At 38.5% G+C, this 18376-nt stretch overlaps 2 protein-coding genes across 2 annotated transcripts; one reads left to right on the top strand and one right to left on the bottom strand.

Moving 5' to 3' along the window:
* The first annotated feature begins 397 nt into the window (after positions 1–397).
* LOC141617357 (uncharacterized) lies at positions 398–8116 on the top strand. The gene is made up of 4 exons (XM_074434545.1): positions 398–479; positions 5594–5793; positions 6805–6868; positions 7899–8116. Exons 2-3 carry the CDS (start codon positions 5611–5613, stop codon positions 6859–6861), a joined length of 240 nt encoding a protein of 79 aa, XP_074290646.1. The 5' UTR covers positions 398–479; positions 5594–5610; the 3' UTR covers positions 6862–6868; positions 7899–8116.
* Positions 8117–11180: 3064 nt separating this feature from the next.
* Positions 11181–15069, bottom strand: LOC141620459 (uncharacterized). The gene is made up of 6 exons (XM_074437323.1): positions 15027–15069; positions 13282–13725; positions 12376–13175; positions 12130–12260; positions 11934–12048; positions 11181–11804 (listed from the first exon to the last, which is right to left on the bottom strand). Exons 1-6 carry the CDS (start codon positions 15067–15069, stop codon positions 11181–11183), a joined length of 2157 nt encoding a protein of 718 aa, XP_074293424.1.
* Positions 15070–18376: the final 3307 nt, after the last annotated feature.

Raw genomic sequence — 18376 nt, forward strand, 5'->3', positions numbered from 1 at the left:
CACTTTCACTCTCCAAAGCAGAAGGTCACGACCTATGCCATCAACCCAATCATTTTTTACTTTCCAACCAATTACATCTCTCCACATTATATCACATTTTCATATATATATTTTTTATTAATTATTAATATTGTCGACCAATCACATATCTTTACGACTCCACATATAAGGTCATGAGGTAGGTCAAATTGCTCCACCAAAGGTCACAAATTGACCTCTTCTCCCCAGAGGTCACCATAATTTTCATTATGAATAGTGATTAATGTGACCAAACAAAGTCATGACCTAACAATTGACCTTACTTTGGCATGGTCTAACTAATTTTAACCAATTAATCATCTATAACCCCTAATTGTGTTTCATCTGAGGGAATCTAAAAATAAAGTACTGGAGAAGTTGCATTTATAGGCAGAACAATCAACAGGACTGTTGCCTGTTTACAGCCCCCATTACTTTTCTGCTGCATCAATTCTACACAGGTTTTCCTATCTTTATCTTTTCCTCATAAATTCCGTCTCGATTATTTGTTTATCTTTCGATTAAAATACACCTAAAATAAATAAACAAATGATTGAGATGGACCAAATACCTTTGAAGTAGTACTATAAAATATCCATATATTTGGTTGTGCCGTCGCAATTAACAAACTGAATTATATGCTTATCAATATTATTGTTATCGTTTGAAGGTAAAGCTAGAAACTTCGTCAAATTCTCGAATTTTCGATACTTTAACAGTTGATAATCTGTATGATGCTGTAGTTGGCTGATTTGTATCCAAGTTTCATTTGGTGTACTGCGTATGTATTCGCTTCAGCTATCATCCGTTAGTCTTAGGATGATATACTCCCTCCGTCTGAATAATTTTTTGTTTACCTTTTCTATTTTTGGAGAGGTATTTTAATCAAAGTTAAACAAATGATGAGACGGCACGGAGGGATTAACTTTTTAAGTGAGACGGTGTTTTTGTTGCCTGGTTTAAATTTTGCTATCCTTAAGATGGCATGTGATTGTATGTATAATGACTTGGATTTTGGAATGCTGTAATGTATTGAGTAATTCCGGGGGTGGGGATTGTAGTGAGAGCTGAAAAGGGGTCAATGGAATTAGTAATCTATGGTAACAATGATGCTTTTATGTCGCAACTATTAGATTTGTAATCGTTGAAATAAAGCTCCATTGTGCGAAAGCAATGTTTAAGTGTGTGTTTCTCGCTGTTGGGATTTTCTCTTACACCAAGCGACTGATGGACCAATTGGGTTTGTGAATTTGTGTTCTATCAACAGTCAGTACCACATCTTCGCAAAAACGATAAGTTTGGTACATAATATCTTATCCAAGGAAATAGATAGTACGTAGAATATGATACTCGTATTTTATCATGTAGTACCTTTGAGCTTGGCAAAATATAGAGCTTAGTTTATCCCTCCATTGGTGAAGCATCAACGACCATTACCTTACATTACCTTGGCATCTTCCATGTTTTCCATTTGTTCTTTCTAGATCTTTCTAAGGAACCTCCTATGGAACTGGGGATGTGATATGAAGAGCTTTTTTTGGGGCAAATCATATTTTTTTTTCCGAATATTTTTAACGTAAGTGAAGGTGTGGAATGTTATCCTCTGGAGCGGTATAGCTGGAAGCATTTGATTTATGGATTTACTTTCTAAAAAGATTTCAGACGTCACTCAAATGTCTACTGCTCAGAAGTTATGCATCCATGGTTACAAGACAAAAAAAATTTGCGCCACAATATGAATTTGACAAAGATACATGAGCTGCTTTTGCTGTTTGGCCATAAAAAAAGGATGAAGTGACTAGAGAGGAAGTAAGAGTTTCATCTTGGGTATGTAAGACGCGGGAGAATTACCTAAAGGTGGTTTGGTCATGTAAGAAACGATGCAACAGGATAATTATTGCCCTTATTTGAATGTTTGAAGGTGAAAATTTTAGATTTTGAGGTGTATGTAAAACCTAAGAAAATAATATTTTTAAGGGTTTGCAAGGGTTATGCGTCTTTTTGGTATTGTCAAAGGTAGTGCAAGAGGAAGAACTCATGTAAATGGCGTGTCTATCTTTACTTGACTCTTTTTTTTTCTAGGACATGAAGAAACTAGTAGTATGTGGTATTGAACTCTCCCGCATGCAATTACCATAGTTTGCCTAATTAAGGTTGATTCACGAATGCAATTGCAAGTCTGTGCTAATTCTTGAGAGTATTGAGGTTTTGTTGAGTTCTGAGAGTACTTTGTCTGAGATTATTAGCTTATCACCCATGATGTTGGAGTTACGGTCTATTTTCAATAGAATCTTAATGATTTTCAGAATGAAGATAATGAGTTGGTGGGGGGAAGCTTCAACTTTCTTCATACATTTCCTTTTCTATCAATGACTGTGTACTTTTATACCAACTATTTTGGCGGTGTTTGGACACCCTTATTGATTCAACCATCTTTATAATTCTACCTGATTTGTGAAGTTTTCTATTCCCATTTCTACATGTACAATGTGATAGCAAACAGGTCGTCCAAGTCTTAAGGAACTTTATCTTCGCTATCCAGTAACTGCTTTGGTTTTTTCACTCGTGGTTGTAGTTGATAAGTTTTGCTCTATCAGTGCCTTCTACAAAATTGGGAATTTGTGGCAAACCTATTTATGCTGTTGCCTTGGCAGAAATTTTTATTAAGGTCTATGTATCGTATAGTGTACAGTTGTACACTCGGCACTTCATACTTGACAAACTTAGTTTCACTTTGTACGAGTCATATTGTAAAAAATTAATTTATTGTTTTAAGCTAATATGAGTTTTAACTTGTCAAAATGCACGTTTAGTTTATTATTGGTTATCGACGTGGTTGATGTTTTAAATTCTGCTCTATCAGTGCCTTTTGCAAAAAGAGGAAGTTGTAGCACACATTTGAGACTATTTATCCTGTCACCCTTGGGTAGAGGTTTGTATTAGGGATAATTCACGTGGTGCCCCTGAGGTTTGACTTAATTCACGTGGTACCCCTGCCTTTAAGAATGTGCACATGGTGCCCCTGAACTTTCAGTTTAGTGCACCATCTGCCCTTATTTATTTTTCTGTTATAACGGTGTTAAGTTCCTTGCCTTTTCCCTCATATCCTTACCTTTCCCTCTTATTTCCCTCATAAACTAATAAACTAAATACAACTCTACCACTTCCTCATAAAGACAAAACAAAACTACAATGATTATTGAATCCATTCCAAATCGCCCCTGAAGAACAATTAAATCGCCTTCATTGTCAATTAAATCGCCCTTCTGCGTCTTCGTTGAAAGTGTTGTCTTCATTAATCAGGTCAATAAATCGCCCTTGGTGGACGAGATTGAGGTTGTCAATCGGTATTGGGTTTCGGTACCACATTCAAATCATGGGTTGGGTTGTTTGATGGTGGTTGCGTATATGGGTTCGCCTGAACTGGTGGTGACGGTTGAAATACGGAGCCATGGTGGTCACGGCTTGGTTGTGCAAGTCTGTGGCGACGGAGAACGGTGGTGCAACCTTTTTTTTGTGGCTCATTTAAGGTTGCATCATGGAATGGGCAATGGTAGAACTAATTTACAATCCGATTTATGGGAAACCCCTTATTCATCTGAGCCTGAGAGATTTATGGGTTCTGAATTTGATGCCAGAGGTCATGATTTTGAGTTGATTCCCTTTGATGCTAGCAGCACTAATTCATGGTTTCCATTGAAAATCGAGAAAGAACAAAGTTAATTACAAACCAAATTAATGATGGCGGATTGGATTTATGGGCATTAATTCATGGTTTCCATTGAAAACCGCCATATTAACCATCAACTTAGCTCTACTTTGTTCTCCTCCTCCTCGTAATCAGCACTAATTCTAGTTAATTACAAACCAAATTAATCCAATCCTCAATTAGGAGAGCGAAGACACCCGGCGAGAACGGCGGAGGTCACAGGTGGTTAATATGGCGATTACGAGGAGTTCGGTCTGCGTCATGGTTGCGTCATGGTTGCCTGAGTTGATGCTTGCGATGTTGTGGTTTCGTGTTAAGTTGGGGCAAGAGCTGCGGTGGCTTGAGTAGTTGTCGAAGATTGGAGCTGCAAAGCGATGTCGAAATTTAGCAACGGAAGCTGCACGTTGCTCGTTGCTCGTTGCTCGTTGTTGGCTGCTGCTCGTGGTGTAGCGAGAATGATGGCGAGCTTGGTTGAGGTGTCGTAAAGGTGCTGCAATTAAGGTGATGAATTGATTGATAATGGAGGTGATAGGCTGCATGTTGCCGTTGGTGTGAATGGAGGAGGGAGCACGTTGAATGGAGGAGCAGGAGGCGCGCCTTGGTTCCGGGTTCGGGTTTTGCTTCCGAGATGAGTGAACACAAACTGGGCTCGGGTTATGATTCCGAGTTCGCGGGATTGAACCCGGGGGCTGCTGATGTCGGTGTTGCTGCTACTGCTTGGGGTTCGGTTTCGGCATTACCAAGGATAACATGGACTGGCAGGGGAGGTGTGATTGAAGAAGATAGTAAAGATATGGTTGTATAAAATGAAATGTGAGGCCAAACTAACGTCGTTATAACAGAAAAATAAATAAGGGTAGATGGTGCACTAAACTGAAAGTTCAGGGGCACCATGTGCACATTATTAAAGGCAGGGGTACCACGTGAATTAAGCCAAACCTCAGGGGCACCACGTGAATTATCCCTTTGTATTAAGGCCTACGGATGGTATACTGTATACTCTTCACTTCACTTTTTGAAAAATAATTTCCGCTTTATAATTCGTTGCATTGTAAACTTATCTAAGCTATTATGACTTTTGATTTTTTCAAAATGCATGGTTAGTTTATTGTTCAATTGGTAATGGAGGGAAAGGATACATGTGGATTTTTAGTATTTGATTTTTTTTGACATATTTAGTGTTTTTATTTAATTTTAAAAAATTAAATTATTTGTTCTTCTCTCCTTTATTACACTTTTTTTTATCAACCACTTTCTTATATATTTTACTTGGTTTACTTTTAAGGCATTCCGGATCCTTAATTCTATTTCGGTTTTCAAAATCGTTTTAATCTTTTCTCTCGATTTAAATTTTAAGTTTTTATAAAAGAAATCCGGAATTCGATTTTAAAACCTGTAAGTTTACCTTACTTTGCATTACATTTTCGCGCTCCCTTTTGTTTTTCATTTTCCCTTTTCTATTCGCATTTTGAGGTGTGCGTTCACCCATGGACGGTTCTAAAGGATGATTCATGTCAGCCGACCCCAACTCATTTTGGGATTAAGGCTCTGATTTTGTTGTTGTTGTTGTGGTAATGAGGGTCCATCAGTGTCTACCTTATTATGCATTCTTGCCATCTTACGACCATACTGTACTCGTCACTTTGGCTGTCTTAAATTTCTGAAAGAATCAGTGTTTGGCTAGACACATGCTTTATGATGTAAGGTTGATGTCAGTTGTTGATATTGGTATCAAAGTATGCTATCACATTGCCTTGTGCTGCACTCTTTCATGCTACCATTCTGTCATACGCTTGTGTAACTTTCATTTTGTCAATCAACTGGAATACAGACTCAAAACACTGGATCCTCTCAATAATTTTGAAGGTCAAAAGGCCTCTCCCATGCCTGAGAGCTGTGAAGTGGCCACTAACTCAAGAAGTCAATGGAAACAAATGGGGGAAGAGGGGAAGAAGGTGACGGTCCAAGAAGAGATGAGGCGGATGCATCAGCTTCCTGTCAATAGTAGCTATGCCACTCATCGCATCCGAGTTCTTAACAAAATACTGCAGCTTATGTCCATTCAGGTAATTATGTTCATGTTCCCAACTCTTAAGTTGGTGATTATGTATGTATGCCTATCTCATCGTCATGGCTGTGTAGGCGGAGAAAACTGATTTACTATACTTGTGATATCTGGAAAAAATTGTTTCTGTTTTTGACTACGGTAAGGAATATAGTGATGTTTATAATATTTCTGGCAAATAATGTACTGCCTTTTGGAATGTTGATCAGTCAACCTAGTCCTGTATATATTTTTTTTCTCATGTTGAAGCAAACAATACGTGCTCCATGTAACGTTGGTTAAAAAATAAATTTTGGCGTGAGTCTTCTCTGATTTCTTTTTCCACTACTTATTTGTTTTTTGTTTTTACTTTAGTCGTCACTCATTACTTGAGTTTGCTGAGAGGCTTATGTCTCTTTTGATGAGGAGCTGTGATAATTATTACTCCGCACTTCTTTTGTTTGAAGGTTTACGGTTTCTTTCTGCATGACACTTGAGAGCTTTCTGTCTTTGTTACTCAAGTTTAGAGTACGTCACCTTCAATGATAAAGTGAGAAACTTTAGCTGAGGTAGAATTTTTGTTGAAATGAAAATGACGGTGATAACATTAATCTTGAAAATGAAAATGAATTGAACTACCACAGCACCAATTTATAAGGATTTGCTGTCATTAATCTTGAAAATGATAACATTACATTGTCTTATTAGCCCATGTAGATAAATTACTATTGGCACTTATCCACCTTTTAAAATCCTTTATCTGAATGCTGATCTGTGACAACTCTTTCCCTTGAAAGTTGACTATTTTGCAGTTATGTACTTAAATGTTACTCGACACTCGCCGTGTCGCGTGTCCCACAGTACACGATACTTCGACACTTCACTTTAGACCACAAAATAGGAAACTTTGCTCAAAATAGCCCTATCCGACACTCCGACACATGTGACACTGTGTCGGAGAGTCAGAGTATCACAGTTTTGCGGTAGAATATTATTGCTGATTCACATGTTTGTTTCTTGGTTTTTTATTCAGAGATCTGCTTCACAGGAAGAAGAGTTAGAGTTGCTTTTTGCTGGCTTGTCTCTCTAACCAGAAGGTAATGTTGTGGGGGACACTGGGGGTTATGATATCAATAATGGTGGAGTCTGTTTTTGGATTTTGTTTCTTGAATACATATGTTTTATTAGTACCATGATGCAATGCTTCAACACTTCCTCTATCATCAGTGCCTGTATCCAGGCTTACTCTTGTCCATTTTTACTAACTTCTACAAAGAAACCTCTTGGATACTGTTTGTGGTAATTACTTAGTGTAATAAACTGATGATAATCATGATAGCTATGACTAAAAAATCGTCCTTGTATAAAGTATACTATTTCTTTGCCAAATCAAAATATTTAATCTCCTGGGCTGTAAATTTAGGAATTTTCGTTACTTGGTGGTTGTGTCCATATCTATTACATTTAATCCTCAATATCTCTATACTGAGATTTCAACAATAATCGATAAAGCATTGGTATACCATGTTTTTAATGGGGGTATGCTATCCTGATTCCTGAACCTGCTCACTCTTCTAGTGCCTTTAGCTTCGCGGTTTGATTTCATTTGTGTCATGAGCACACGATACTCTGGTATTCTTTACATTGATAGACGCTGATAAGTTATTATCATAACATAGGTTTAGTTTGAATTCTGATTGACCTACATACACCACATACTACTCATGACTCATCCTAAAAAAGCTGATGTGAAAACTCTTCCATGAGCTTGTCACTTCTTAGAGTTCAAGAATAGTTGTGTTTAAGTCATTGCCTGTACTGCATTGCCCGAAGAAGCTAATGCAGCTAATCTTATAGCCTTTTGGTCGTTTTCTTAACTGACTGATCAATTCTTAAAAATCCTGAGCTGTTCCATGTTCTATTGGTATTGTTAGTTCTATCTCTGCTACCTTGTGATCACTGTTGTTGACCCAATCAAGACTTGCAGAAAACCGCCTTTGATGTTCAGGCATATGTAACTTTGCCCCTAGTCAGAAGTTTTTCAGGCCTTAAGAGTTCTAATGATTTATTTTTATGTAAACATGAATAGCCTGCCCTGACATAATTTCATTTATGCATATGTTGCAGAACTACTGCTATTGCGGCTCTGGATGTTTTGACAGTGTTGTAAGGTAAAGCTGACATCGATCAAGTGGTTTTCTCTCATATTGTCGCTGAACTCTGAAACCCTAATGGTAGAGTCGTACAATCTGTAAATATTTTGAACTCCACTTTTTGTTCTTGCTGAATGTATCCGTGATGATGAATTAAAACAATTTCACTTTATGATAGTTTCTGCTTCATAATCCTTTGATCCATCATTCTTATAATAACAGGAAAGAAAATTATAAAGCGAATAAATACTCATTATTCAAATATACAAGTTGTCGATGCTGGTTTCATAATCCATTGTCTTACTGCTTACTTTATCATCGATAAATTTGTTTGGTAATTATATTTCCTACTTTCTGGTCACTTTAAATACCATATTTGTATTTGAGGATTAATTTGAGAAAATAGTTTTAGTTGGCTGTGAGAAGGTCGAGTTTCGCCTTATTTTTCAACAATATTTGAGGGGATTAATGAGCACATTGATTCCCCTTTGTATATTGAGATTTGGTGGTGTGACATTCCCGTGTTAATTAATTTGTTGGAACGTTTTACTGGTTTGGTAGAGCAGAGGGCCTGCGACTGATTATAGGGAAACACTGTTTGTTTATAACCGGGGTCGGCGGGGTGTGGAGTCATGCCGAGCTATTTTATCGGCGACATCCGATAAATTTCCAACAAGTAATGCTGAGCTCTTTTAGAGTACCACCGAAGAGCGTAAGAAAGGTCGATGAAGTGGAGTATACCTCTATTTGTTGCCTGTTGTTTGGGAGTTAAAAATCCGGGAATGTAGCAAATTACTCCATAACTTATGTATTATGTGTAAATTAATTTCTTAAGTTTCACTTGTAGCAAATTAGTCCCATAAATATCCAAAAATATGCAATTAAGCACAAATCAAGTTTTCTATCATTTTTAAACTAAAACTCTTATTTTCGACTATAAAAATCATTTTAAAAATAAATATTAAAAATTAAATACAATATTTACATATTCAACGAAAAATTTAGTTGTAACTTCACTAAAAAATATCATATTATAAATATTTTTCAACCAAAATAAATTAAGAAAAATATTTGAACATGCTTTCTAATAATTAGGAGTTTTAGGATTAATATTTGTTCAATAATTTTGTCGTTTAATAATAGTAAAATATTTAATTTAGTAAATTTCATTCTTAAAAATGAGATATGTGGTTACATTAAGAAAAATTTATGGGGCCAATTTGCTACATTTATAAGTTAAAGGACTTAGGCTCTGTTCTTTTGGACTTCTATTTGCTGAACTGAACTGAACTTATAAAGAGCTGAACTGAACTTATAAGAGCTGAACTGAATGTATAAGAGTTGAACTGAACTTATAAAAGTCGAACTGAACTTATAAAATTTTTACGCTTTATATATATTAATTATTTTTACAACTACTACGATACATTACAATAAAAAAAAACAAATTACATTTTACATTTTTTTTCTAACCATCTATTTCCATATTATCATCCTCCTCGTCACTTTCATCTTCATCTTCATTTTCACTGACATCATCGAATCCATTGTCTCACCAAATGTCTATTACTATGTTATTTCGTAACTTGTACATAGCTACTTTTATTAAAATTGATAAAAGAATAGAACGAGATAAACTATATAAAGAGAACCTCGTCGTTGTTCCTCGTTTGTCTGATACCACGGTCTCGTGTCGACCCTTTAGGCTTGTTAACTTGATTGAAAAACTTAATGAAGCTCAGATAGCTATTGTACAGTGAACTGAGTTTGGCGGTCTTTTGGATCTTAAGATTTGCAGTTTCCCAATTAAACATGCACCCTTATTTCTCAATGCCTTCTCGGATGGGTCGTATCTGTTTCAGGCGTTCAGGAAGAAAGAGGTTATGGTCAGTAAGCACGGCGTATATGACTGTTTTTTTATACCAATTGGCCCCAAGCCTTTTCCACTGGTACGAACTGGGCCTCAGAAAGATTCTAACAACCCTGAGAATAAGGCGTTGAAAGACAGTTGAAGGGAAAAATATGAAGTAACGAAAGCGTCTAGTTCAATCCCTTTATGGTATTCGACGAAATTGAGGCTGATACAAAGGGAGATGATCAATTTTGCCGGCTCTTTGTGTTGCTCAGTATGTCCTCGTTCCTCACCCCTACGAAAAATAATGGTATAGACTTAAAGTTTTTAAGGGCTATACAAGATGTGAATTCCATCCTGCAACTCGACTGGTGTACTTACCTGATAGATAATATTGTGAAAGCTGGTGAAGACTCTCTGAAGAGGCCTAAGAATTTGAACGGATGTATCCCTTTCCTCATGATCACCTACTTTCAGCGGTATGATTTCCGCGGTCAAAGCTGCCCGCACGATCTTCCGTTGATCAAGCATTATGATGATAAAACACTTGTGAGAAGGATAAAAGGCGAGGTGGCGATCGGGGGCTTGGGTCGGCAAACTAGGTCCCAGGTGAAGTATCCGCGGTGCCTTGATAAGTCCTCTATTGTTTTGCTGATAAATAAAGGATAGTACTATCAGTGACTCTGTTAAACCCGTGCTACACTGCTCTTCCGTGCCCTAGTTATCATTCAGTAAAACGTTTATTCAGATTGAACTACCACCAGGAGTCGAGGATGATGTGGAATTAAAAGCTCGGTCTGTAGATGTAAGTGTAATCATATAGAGTCTAACTTCAATTCTTTCCCCCATCTTTTTTTTTTGTTTTTTTTTTTTTTGCAAAGAATTATCATTTCATTTCAAATTGAAAGGAAATTACATTTTGCAAAAGCAATAACCAGTAGGGAGTACACTAGGAGAGATCAAATAGTGGAAAAGCTAACTATTTAAACAACTAAGAATAGAAGCATGATTTAAGCTATAGATGATTTCATCATCACCCTAATAGCAACAAGATACTGAATTCTACGAACAAGTTCAGCAGCACTAGTCTAAAATTGCTGAAAGATCCTAACATTTCTCTCCTGCCAGATCTGATACACCACAGCTGCCAAGGATATGTGAAACCATGCCTTTTTCCATCTATCAGTTCTTGTACAAGTTATAGTAGTGGCCAATTCCTGAGGGAGAACCTGGCCAGCACGATTGATTCCCATCCAGGCCATATTACCAGACCATACAACAACTGAGAAGGGACATTGGAAAAAAAATATGATCATGAGTTTTTTCCTGCTGCTCACAGAGAACTCAACGATTAACAAACTGGAAACCCCTGCTTTTGATGTTATCAACTATAGCCAACTGGTGCTAGGCAGCCAAAGAGCAGATATTTCTGGTACTAGGAATAATACCAGTACAAGCTAAACCCTTAGTCCAGGGATTTGCAGAAGGGCTAGCTCTCAGAAACTTGTATACTATACCTGGATGAAGAGCAGTTCCCTTTGCCCAACTGTTTAAAAGAGCTTTAAAGGACTGAGCACTACCAGTCAGAGCATTGAAGCTGTCTCGAGCTTTGAGAATACCTTTAAAACTAGTGGAAAACCAATCCTTACTGTTAATAGTCCAGATGTCCTGATGCTTTAGAGTATAACTAGCACGCCATCTAGCCCAAAGACCCTCAGGAGAAATGGAAAGCTTCCATACCCATTTAAGGAGAAAGGAAATGTTCCAAAGAGCAGCATCCTTGATGTTGAATCCTTCACTCTCCCATGGTGAGCATATGTGCTTCCAACTTTTAAAAACCATTTTCCTGTGACCATCAGAGCATCCCCAAAAAAAATCCTTGCAGGACTTGTTGAGATTTTTGACAACAGCCATAGGCAACATAATGCAAGAGGACCAGAAATTCTCAAGACCAAACACTACAGAATTAATCAAGTGAACCCTACCAATATAGGAGAGAAGTTTGGAAGTCCAGTGCTGGCAAGCATTCTGAACTTAGGTAATAAAAGGATCAAAGAGAGCAGCAGTTGTTCTTGAATCAGTTAGGGGGATACCTAAATATCTGAATGGAAAGGAACCCTAAGAAAAACTAGTAGCTAAGAGGATAGCCTGCTTTACATTAATAGACTCCTCCAAAATTGATGCTGGTCTTATCAACATTAGCAGTAACCCAGAGAGCTCAGCAAAATTTGATAAGGCATCCTTCACTGCTAAAACAGATGGGACATCCCCCCTGACAAAAATCATCAGATCATATGCAAATACTAGATGAGTAAAGTTGACTTTGCTACATTTGGAATGAAAAGAAACAGACTCCTTATGACGGAGCGCTCTCAAGTATCTAGAAAGGACATCTATGCTCAAGGCAAAGAGATAAGAAGATAAGGGATCTCCTTGCCTGATGCCACTTTTTCTAGGAAAGAAACCAGACACTCCTCCATTGATCTTGAAAGAGTACCAGTGTTAGTAATACAGCCCATCACCCATTTGATGAATAAAGAAGGGAAACCAAAGACTACCAACATGCTAGTATGAAACCCCATTGAAGAGTGTCAAATGCCTTCCTAATGTCCAGTTTGATAAGACATCTAGGAGAGACATTTTTCCTAGAATGCCCTTTGACTAGGAGCTGGGACATCATAATGTTCTCAAAGATATTTCTACCCTTAATAAAAGCAGCTTGCTCTTCTCCTATTATGGTGGGAAGGACTTGTTGCAGCCTATTAGTAAGGACCTTACTGATAGCTTTGGAAAAGACAGTGCAACAAGAAATAGGTCTATAATCCATAACTGAAGTAGCAACCATTTTTTTAGGAATTAAGGAGATGAGAGTAGAGTTGGCCTGCTTGGGCATGTGACCAGTCTTGAAAAAACACTGAACAACAGAGCAAAAGTCAGAACCAATGATATGCCAAGCAGATTTAAAAAACCCAGATAAGAAGACATCAATCCCAGGACTACTCCCAAAGTCAATGCTGAAAACAGCTTTCTTAATCTCTTGACAAGAGACTGGATGAGTAAGGGAAGAGTGGTGCATAGGAGAGACCTGTGCTCCTTTACCTAGAAAGGAAGAATTAAGTTTAGGAATATCTTTTTCATTACCAAGAAGATCAGAGTAGTACTCTTGACGAAAGGCAAAGCTGACTTTGTCCAAGCCCAGCCGAAGTACTCCTTGCTTATCCTGAACAGCCCCAATGATTTGTTGATGCTTCCTTTCATTTATTTTTGTAAGAAAATATTTTGTATAGCTATCACCATGCTGAATATGCATAAGTTTAGCCCTTTGGGAGAGCATAGCTAACTCAGCAGATTTTAATCTTGTAAACTCAACAATTCTGCTCCTCTCCTCCTGGATAAGAGCTGTGGAAAAAGGATCAGACCAAAGTTTGGATTGGCAGTTGAGGAGATTTTGCTTAGCATCCTTGACTCTAATCTGAATCTAACTAAAGCTATTTTTTGTGCAAACCAGTAAGAGCATGTTTAACATTCTTAAGTTTCTCAAAGAAACAGAAAGAGGGACTACCAGCCTTTGAAGAACACCAAGCATTTTTAACAGTATAGTCAGGATGATCTACCCAACTATTAAGGAAGCTAAATCTCCTAGCCACTCTGTAATCCTCAGAAGCAAATACAAGGACAGGAGAATGGCCAGAGACACCCATTTCCATGAAATGAGCATAAGAAGTAGGAAAAGAAGAGAACCAATGAGGATTAACCAACACTCGGTCAAGTTTTGACCAAACCCTTGTAGAAGCATCTTGCTTGTTAGTCCAAGTCAGATCACTACCAGTACTAGCCATGTCATCAAGTGAGCAAGAAGATAGACAAGCATTAAACTCCTGCATCTCAAGAAGTACATGAGGATTATGGCTTCTTTTTTCTTCTGGACACCTAACAATATTGAAGTCCCCTAAAACAATATAGGGATCAGTAGAACAGTAGGCTCGAAGCTCATTCCATAGAGCTTTATTTACATATGCAAAGGAATGCTATTGTTTTCTATTCATGGTACGCAGACGTAACCTCAAAGATCAAACACGGAACATCTGATCCCACAGGCACTGACAAGCTAAATCGCACACCTATCAAAGATAAACCAATTGGCCTAAACTAATGCAGTAGAGAAAGTCGGGATCGTATCCACATGGAGACAATTGTGTTCTATTTGCAAATTATAGTATGTCCAAGTCACGAAATTGGGGGTTTGATTTGTTTACTAAAACTAAAGTAATGCAAGGAAGAGAAATTAGGCGTAGGAAATAATTAAAGCAAATATAGAGAGAAATACCTAGGATGGTCGGTTCACCACGGTCTACAACAATCTAAGGTAAGGTCAACGGTCAGCAATAAACGAGGTGGTGGTTTTTCTGGGTGGTGAAGACGGTTTCATAGGTCGGGGTTGTGGTTTTCGGGAGGTTTATTAGTAGTTTTGAAGAGAAGGGTGAGGTTTTGAAGTTTTCCGTAAATGAGGTGGTGGTTCAGTAGGGGTGGTGGTTAGATGGTGAGACATACGTCTTTCTAAGTACTATATTACTAGCTTTTAGGTGTTAGCATGGGGTTTGAGTGTATTTTTAAATAGGGGTATTTTGGTCTTTCTATAATATATTAACTTAACGAGTCAGGACTTGAATAAAATGATGATTCAGAATAAAATGTGGTGGGAGTTCGGATATATACAGTGTAATGTAGGCGGTTGCTTGTAATAAACGAAATACAAGGTGGTAGTTTGTAAAATACGATAAATATTAGGTGGTAAGTAACAATTTTCACTAGTTTGTGAGCCAAATTAACATAAAGTAAGGCCTTGCAACTTTTGTTATCTTCTAAAATTTACATTAATATAATGCATATTAAATATAACTTTCAATAAATGTTACAAATTTAAAAATGAATATTTGAGTCCAAAATAATTAGTAATACGAAGTTCACATAAAATTTTATTGAATAGGTAAAGACTTGTTTTATATATAATATATAAAAATAATTAGGGGCCACTTTTAAAATTTTGTAAAGGGCCTCGAAAATGTCCCGACGGCCCTGACTAATTGTTGTTCACTGTTGTAACTTGTAACATTTCATCTGTCTTTATTCGGTCTATCTACCATCATCTCATCCCATCAATCAACCTCACCACCATTAAAATTCACCAACTCCACCCCTGATTATTTTCGTGCACCACGACCACTCCGATGCATCAACCGCGTCACCTACTTGTCCTCATAACGAGCAGCCCAATCCTGATTCCGAACACCATCATAACAGCACCATGAGCCGACCGTGCTCACACGCAACCCACTAAAGATGTACGATCAATTCCTGCATGGGCTAACTGTTATCAATAAAAAAGGTAAGCAAATAATTGAGACGAGGGTAAGGCCAATGTTGTGGCAGATGCTTTGAGTAGAAAGAGTGTACATTCGTTATGTAGAACTATGTCCTTGTTGAAGCTGAGGGATGAGATGTCCAAGATGGGGATTCATAGGTTTCGAAAAGGGGATGCCATCGGGGACTTGACGATTGAACCAGACTTGTATGATGACATAAAGAGGAAACAAGAGCTCGGTCCAAAGATTCAAGAATGGAAATCAAGAGTAGAGAGTGGCATGGTTTTGAGGTTTTCTATCCACACAGATGGGAGTGTTCGTTTTGATGGGAGATGGTGTGTTCCTAGTGATGCGGACTTGAAAAGGGTGATCATGACGGAGGCTCATTGTACTCATTATTCAGTTCACCCAGGGGGTAAAAAGCTTTATAAGGACCTAAAGAAAACGTTTTGGTGGCCTAATATGAAGAAAGATGTGGCCGAGTTCGTGGCCAAGTGTCTAACTTGCCAGAGAGTAAAAGGTGAGCAACGTAGACCACAAGGTAAGATTCAGTCACTTGAGGTGCAGAGTGGAAGTGAGAGTCGATCTCTATCGACTTTATCGTGGGGTTACCAAGGACTCAGCAAGATAACAATATGATTTGGGTGATCGTCGATCGTTTAACAAAGTCAGCTCACTTCATTCCGATGAAGGATACTTGGACTAAGAAACAATTAGCCTTGGGTTATAGGAAGCATGTGTTTCGGTTACATGGAGTGCCAAAGGACATAGTGTCAGATGGAGATGCGAGGTTTATATCACGGTTTTGGCAGGAGTTGCAGGATTTGATGGGAACTACCTTAAAGATGAGTACAGCTTTTCATCCTGCGACAGATGGTCAGACTGAGAGGACTATCAAGACCTTGGAGGACATGTTGAGAGCTTGTGCCATGAAGTTTGGTGGAAGTTGGGAAGATAGGCTTGACTTGATTAATTGAGTTTTCATACAACAACAGCTATCACACCAGCATTGGGATGACACCGTTTGAGGCTTTGTATGGCAGGAAGTGCAGGAGTCCAGTTTGTTGAGACGACAGTGCAGAGATAGTGGTTTTAGGACCACAGATGGTGAAGGATATGATTGAGCAAGTTCACATGATTCGTCAAAAGATGAAAGCAGCTCAAGACCGCCAAAAGAGTTATACAGATTTGCACCGCAGGGACATTGATTTCGCAGTAGGTGACAAGGTCCTTTTGAAAGCGTCACCTATGCGAGGGGTGATGAGGTTTGGCAAGAAAGGGAAGTTGAGCCAGAAGTTTATCGGCCCGTATGAGAACTTAGATCGCATAGGTGAAGTAGTCTACCGGTTAGCTTTACCACCATCGTTGGATCGAGTTCACAACGTGTTTCATGTTTCGCAACTCCGGAAGTATGTGAGTGATCCGTCACATGTGCTTGAGGTTGAGAACATAGAGCTAGATGTGACTCTAACTTATGCGGAGGTTCCCAAAGAGATCTTAGACCGAAAAGTGCGCAAGACAAGGAATGGTGAGACCGTCTTACTAAAAGTACTTTGGACTAATCACAATGTGGAAGAGGCCACATGGGAACCAGAGGAGTTGATGCGAGAGCGTTTTTCTCACCTTTTGGATCAGTTATGTTTGGTTACGAGGACATAACCGTTGTCTTTTAAGGGGGGTAGGAGATGGTCGCACGCTTGTTTTTGTTGTTTTTGGGATTAGCTGGGGTTCACATAGTTATGTTTTGTCATCTTTTCGAGTTTGATTTGGGTGTGTTGTCATGTATAGTGGGAGTTGTTGGTACTTGGGGTAGTTGTTGTTGTTGTTGTTGAGCATTTGTGTTGTGTTTGTTGGTTTTGTTTTGAGTATGGTATGAACTTCGGGGACGAAGTTCTTTTTAAGGAGGGAAGACTATAATACCACGCTTTTCTAAGTCCTGTTACTCGGCCGAATAGGGCTTACTTGACCGAGTAATGCATCGTGTGTTTCTGGTCAGGCTACTGTCCAGGAATACTCGGCCGAGTAACGTAATACTCGACCGAGTAAGGGATACTCGGCCGAGTATTCTCTATACTCAACCGAGTATCCGGTCCGACGGGGATTATTTCCGCGGTTTGATTAAAGACGATTAGAGTTATTAAGTGAGATTTACTGTTTCGCTTTTCACTTTTTACAAAATCCTAAAACATTCTACGTAACTCTAATCACCTCTAATCTCTCCCAAGATCGTTGATTGTTCGTGAGTCCTTGTTCTTTCCTCTCTTGGGCCGATTGCGTCGGTAAGCAACTAGTTCTATAAGTTTTGTCAGTTTGTCTTTTAGGATTTACCCTAGTATTGGAATTTGGGGAAAAGGGTTGTTTTACATGATTGTGATTGGATTGTATGATTGTTGTTAAGTGGAGAATTCGTAAAAGAGCAGTTCTAGCTTCCTTGTTGACTCATATCAGATTTGTGCTAATGTAGGGTTTCCCTACTCAGTTGATTGTGTAATTAATTTTAGATTGATGATTGTGATGTTGTGATTTAATTGATATGGTAATATTGTTGTTGATTTTACTTTGGAATATCAGAGTTGGGATGGATTGATTATGAGTGTGAGGTGCGTCCTCGGCTGAGTGGAGTCACTTGCGGGAGTGGCTTCACGCCCTTGATTCACCCTTTGTGGAACCCGCCACAAGAGGGGATGTGCACATTAAGGAACATGGGTTGTTGCTCGTTGTGTCGAGCGGGGCTTAGGTGGGCAAGGCTGCGGTCCCCCACTGGCGGTGAGGATTACCTGTCACGGCAGTAATCTGGCAAAGCTACACACTTAGTGTGTAGTCAGTTATGAGATGAGATTGTGAATTGGAGATGATTGTGGAATAGTTGCTTTGACATCGTTGTATTCTGTCTTATTTTGATTATGCAGTGATCTGAACCCATTGTTGTTTTGTAAATATGTGGTGACCCATTCGGAGATGGTGAGAAGATTGTGACAGGTGATGATTGTCTTTAGCTACGGGGACAAGATGGGGAGTTATCACTTCAAGTCTAGCTTCCGCTATTACGAGTTTAATTGTTTTGATTTCAGTTGTATTGAGTTTAGCCGACATTTCTTTTGAGTTGGTTTTAAGACATTGTAACCGTTTAAACATTATACTTTAACAAATGTTGTGGAATGATTTCTTTTGATATACTATCCTCGGGCAACCGAGATGGTAACAGTCTCTCATTCTAGGGTGGTCCTTGGTAAGGCA

Source organism: Silene latifolia, chromosome X (genome assembly GCF_048544455.1).
Source record: "Silene latifolia isolate original U9 population chromosome X, ASM4854445v1, whole genome shotgun sequence".
In the NCBI taxonomy this organism is placed as follows: domain Eukaryota; kingdom Viridiplantae; phylum Streptophyta; class Magnoliopsida; order Caryophyllales; family Caryophyllaceae; genus Silene; species Silene latifolia.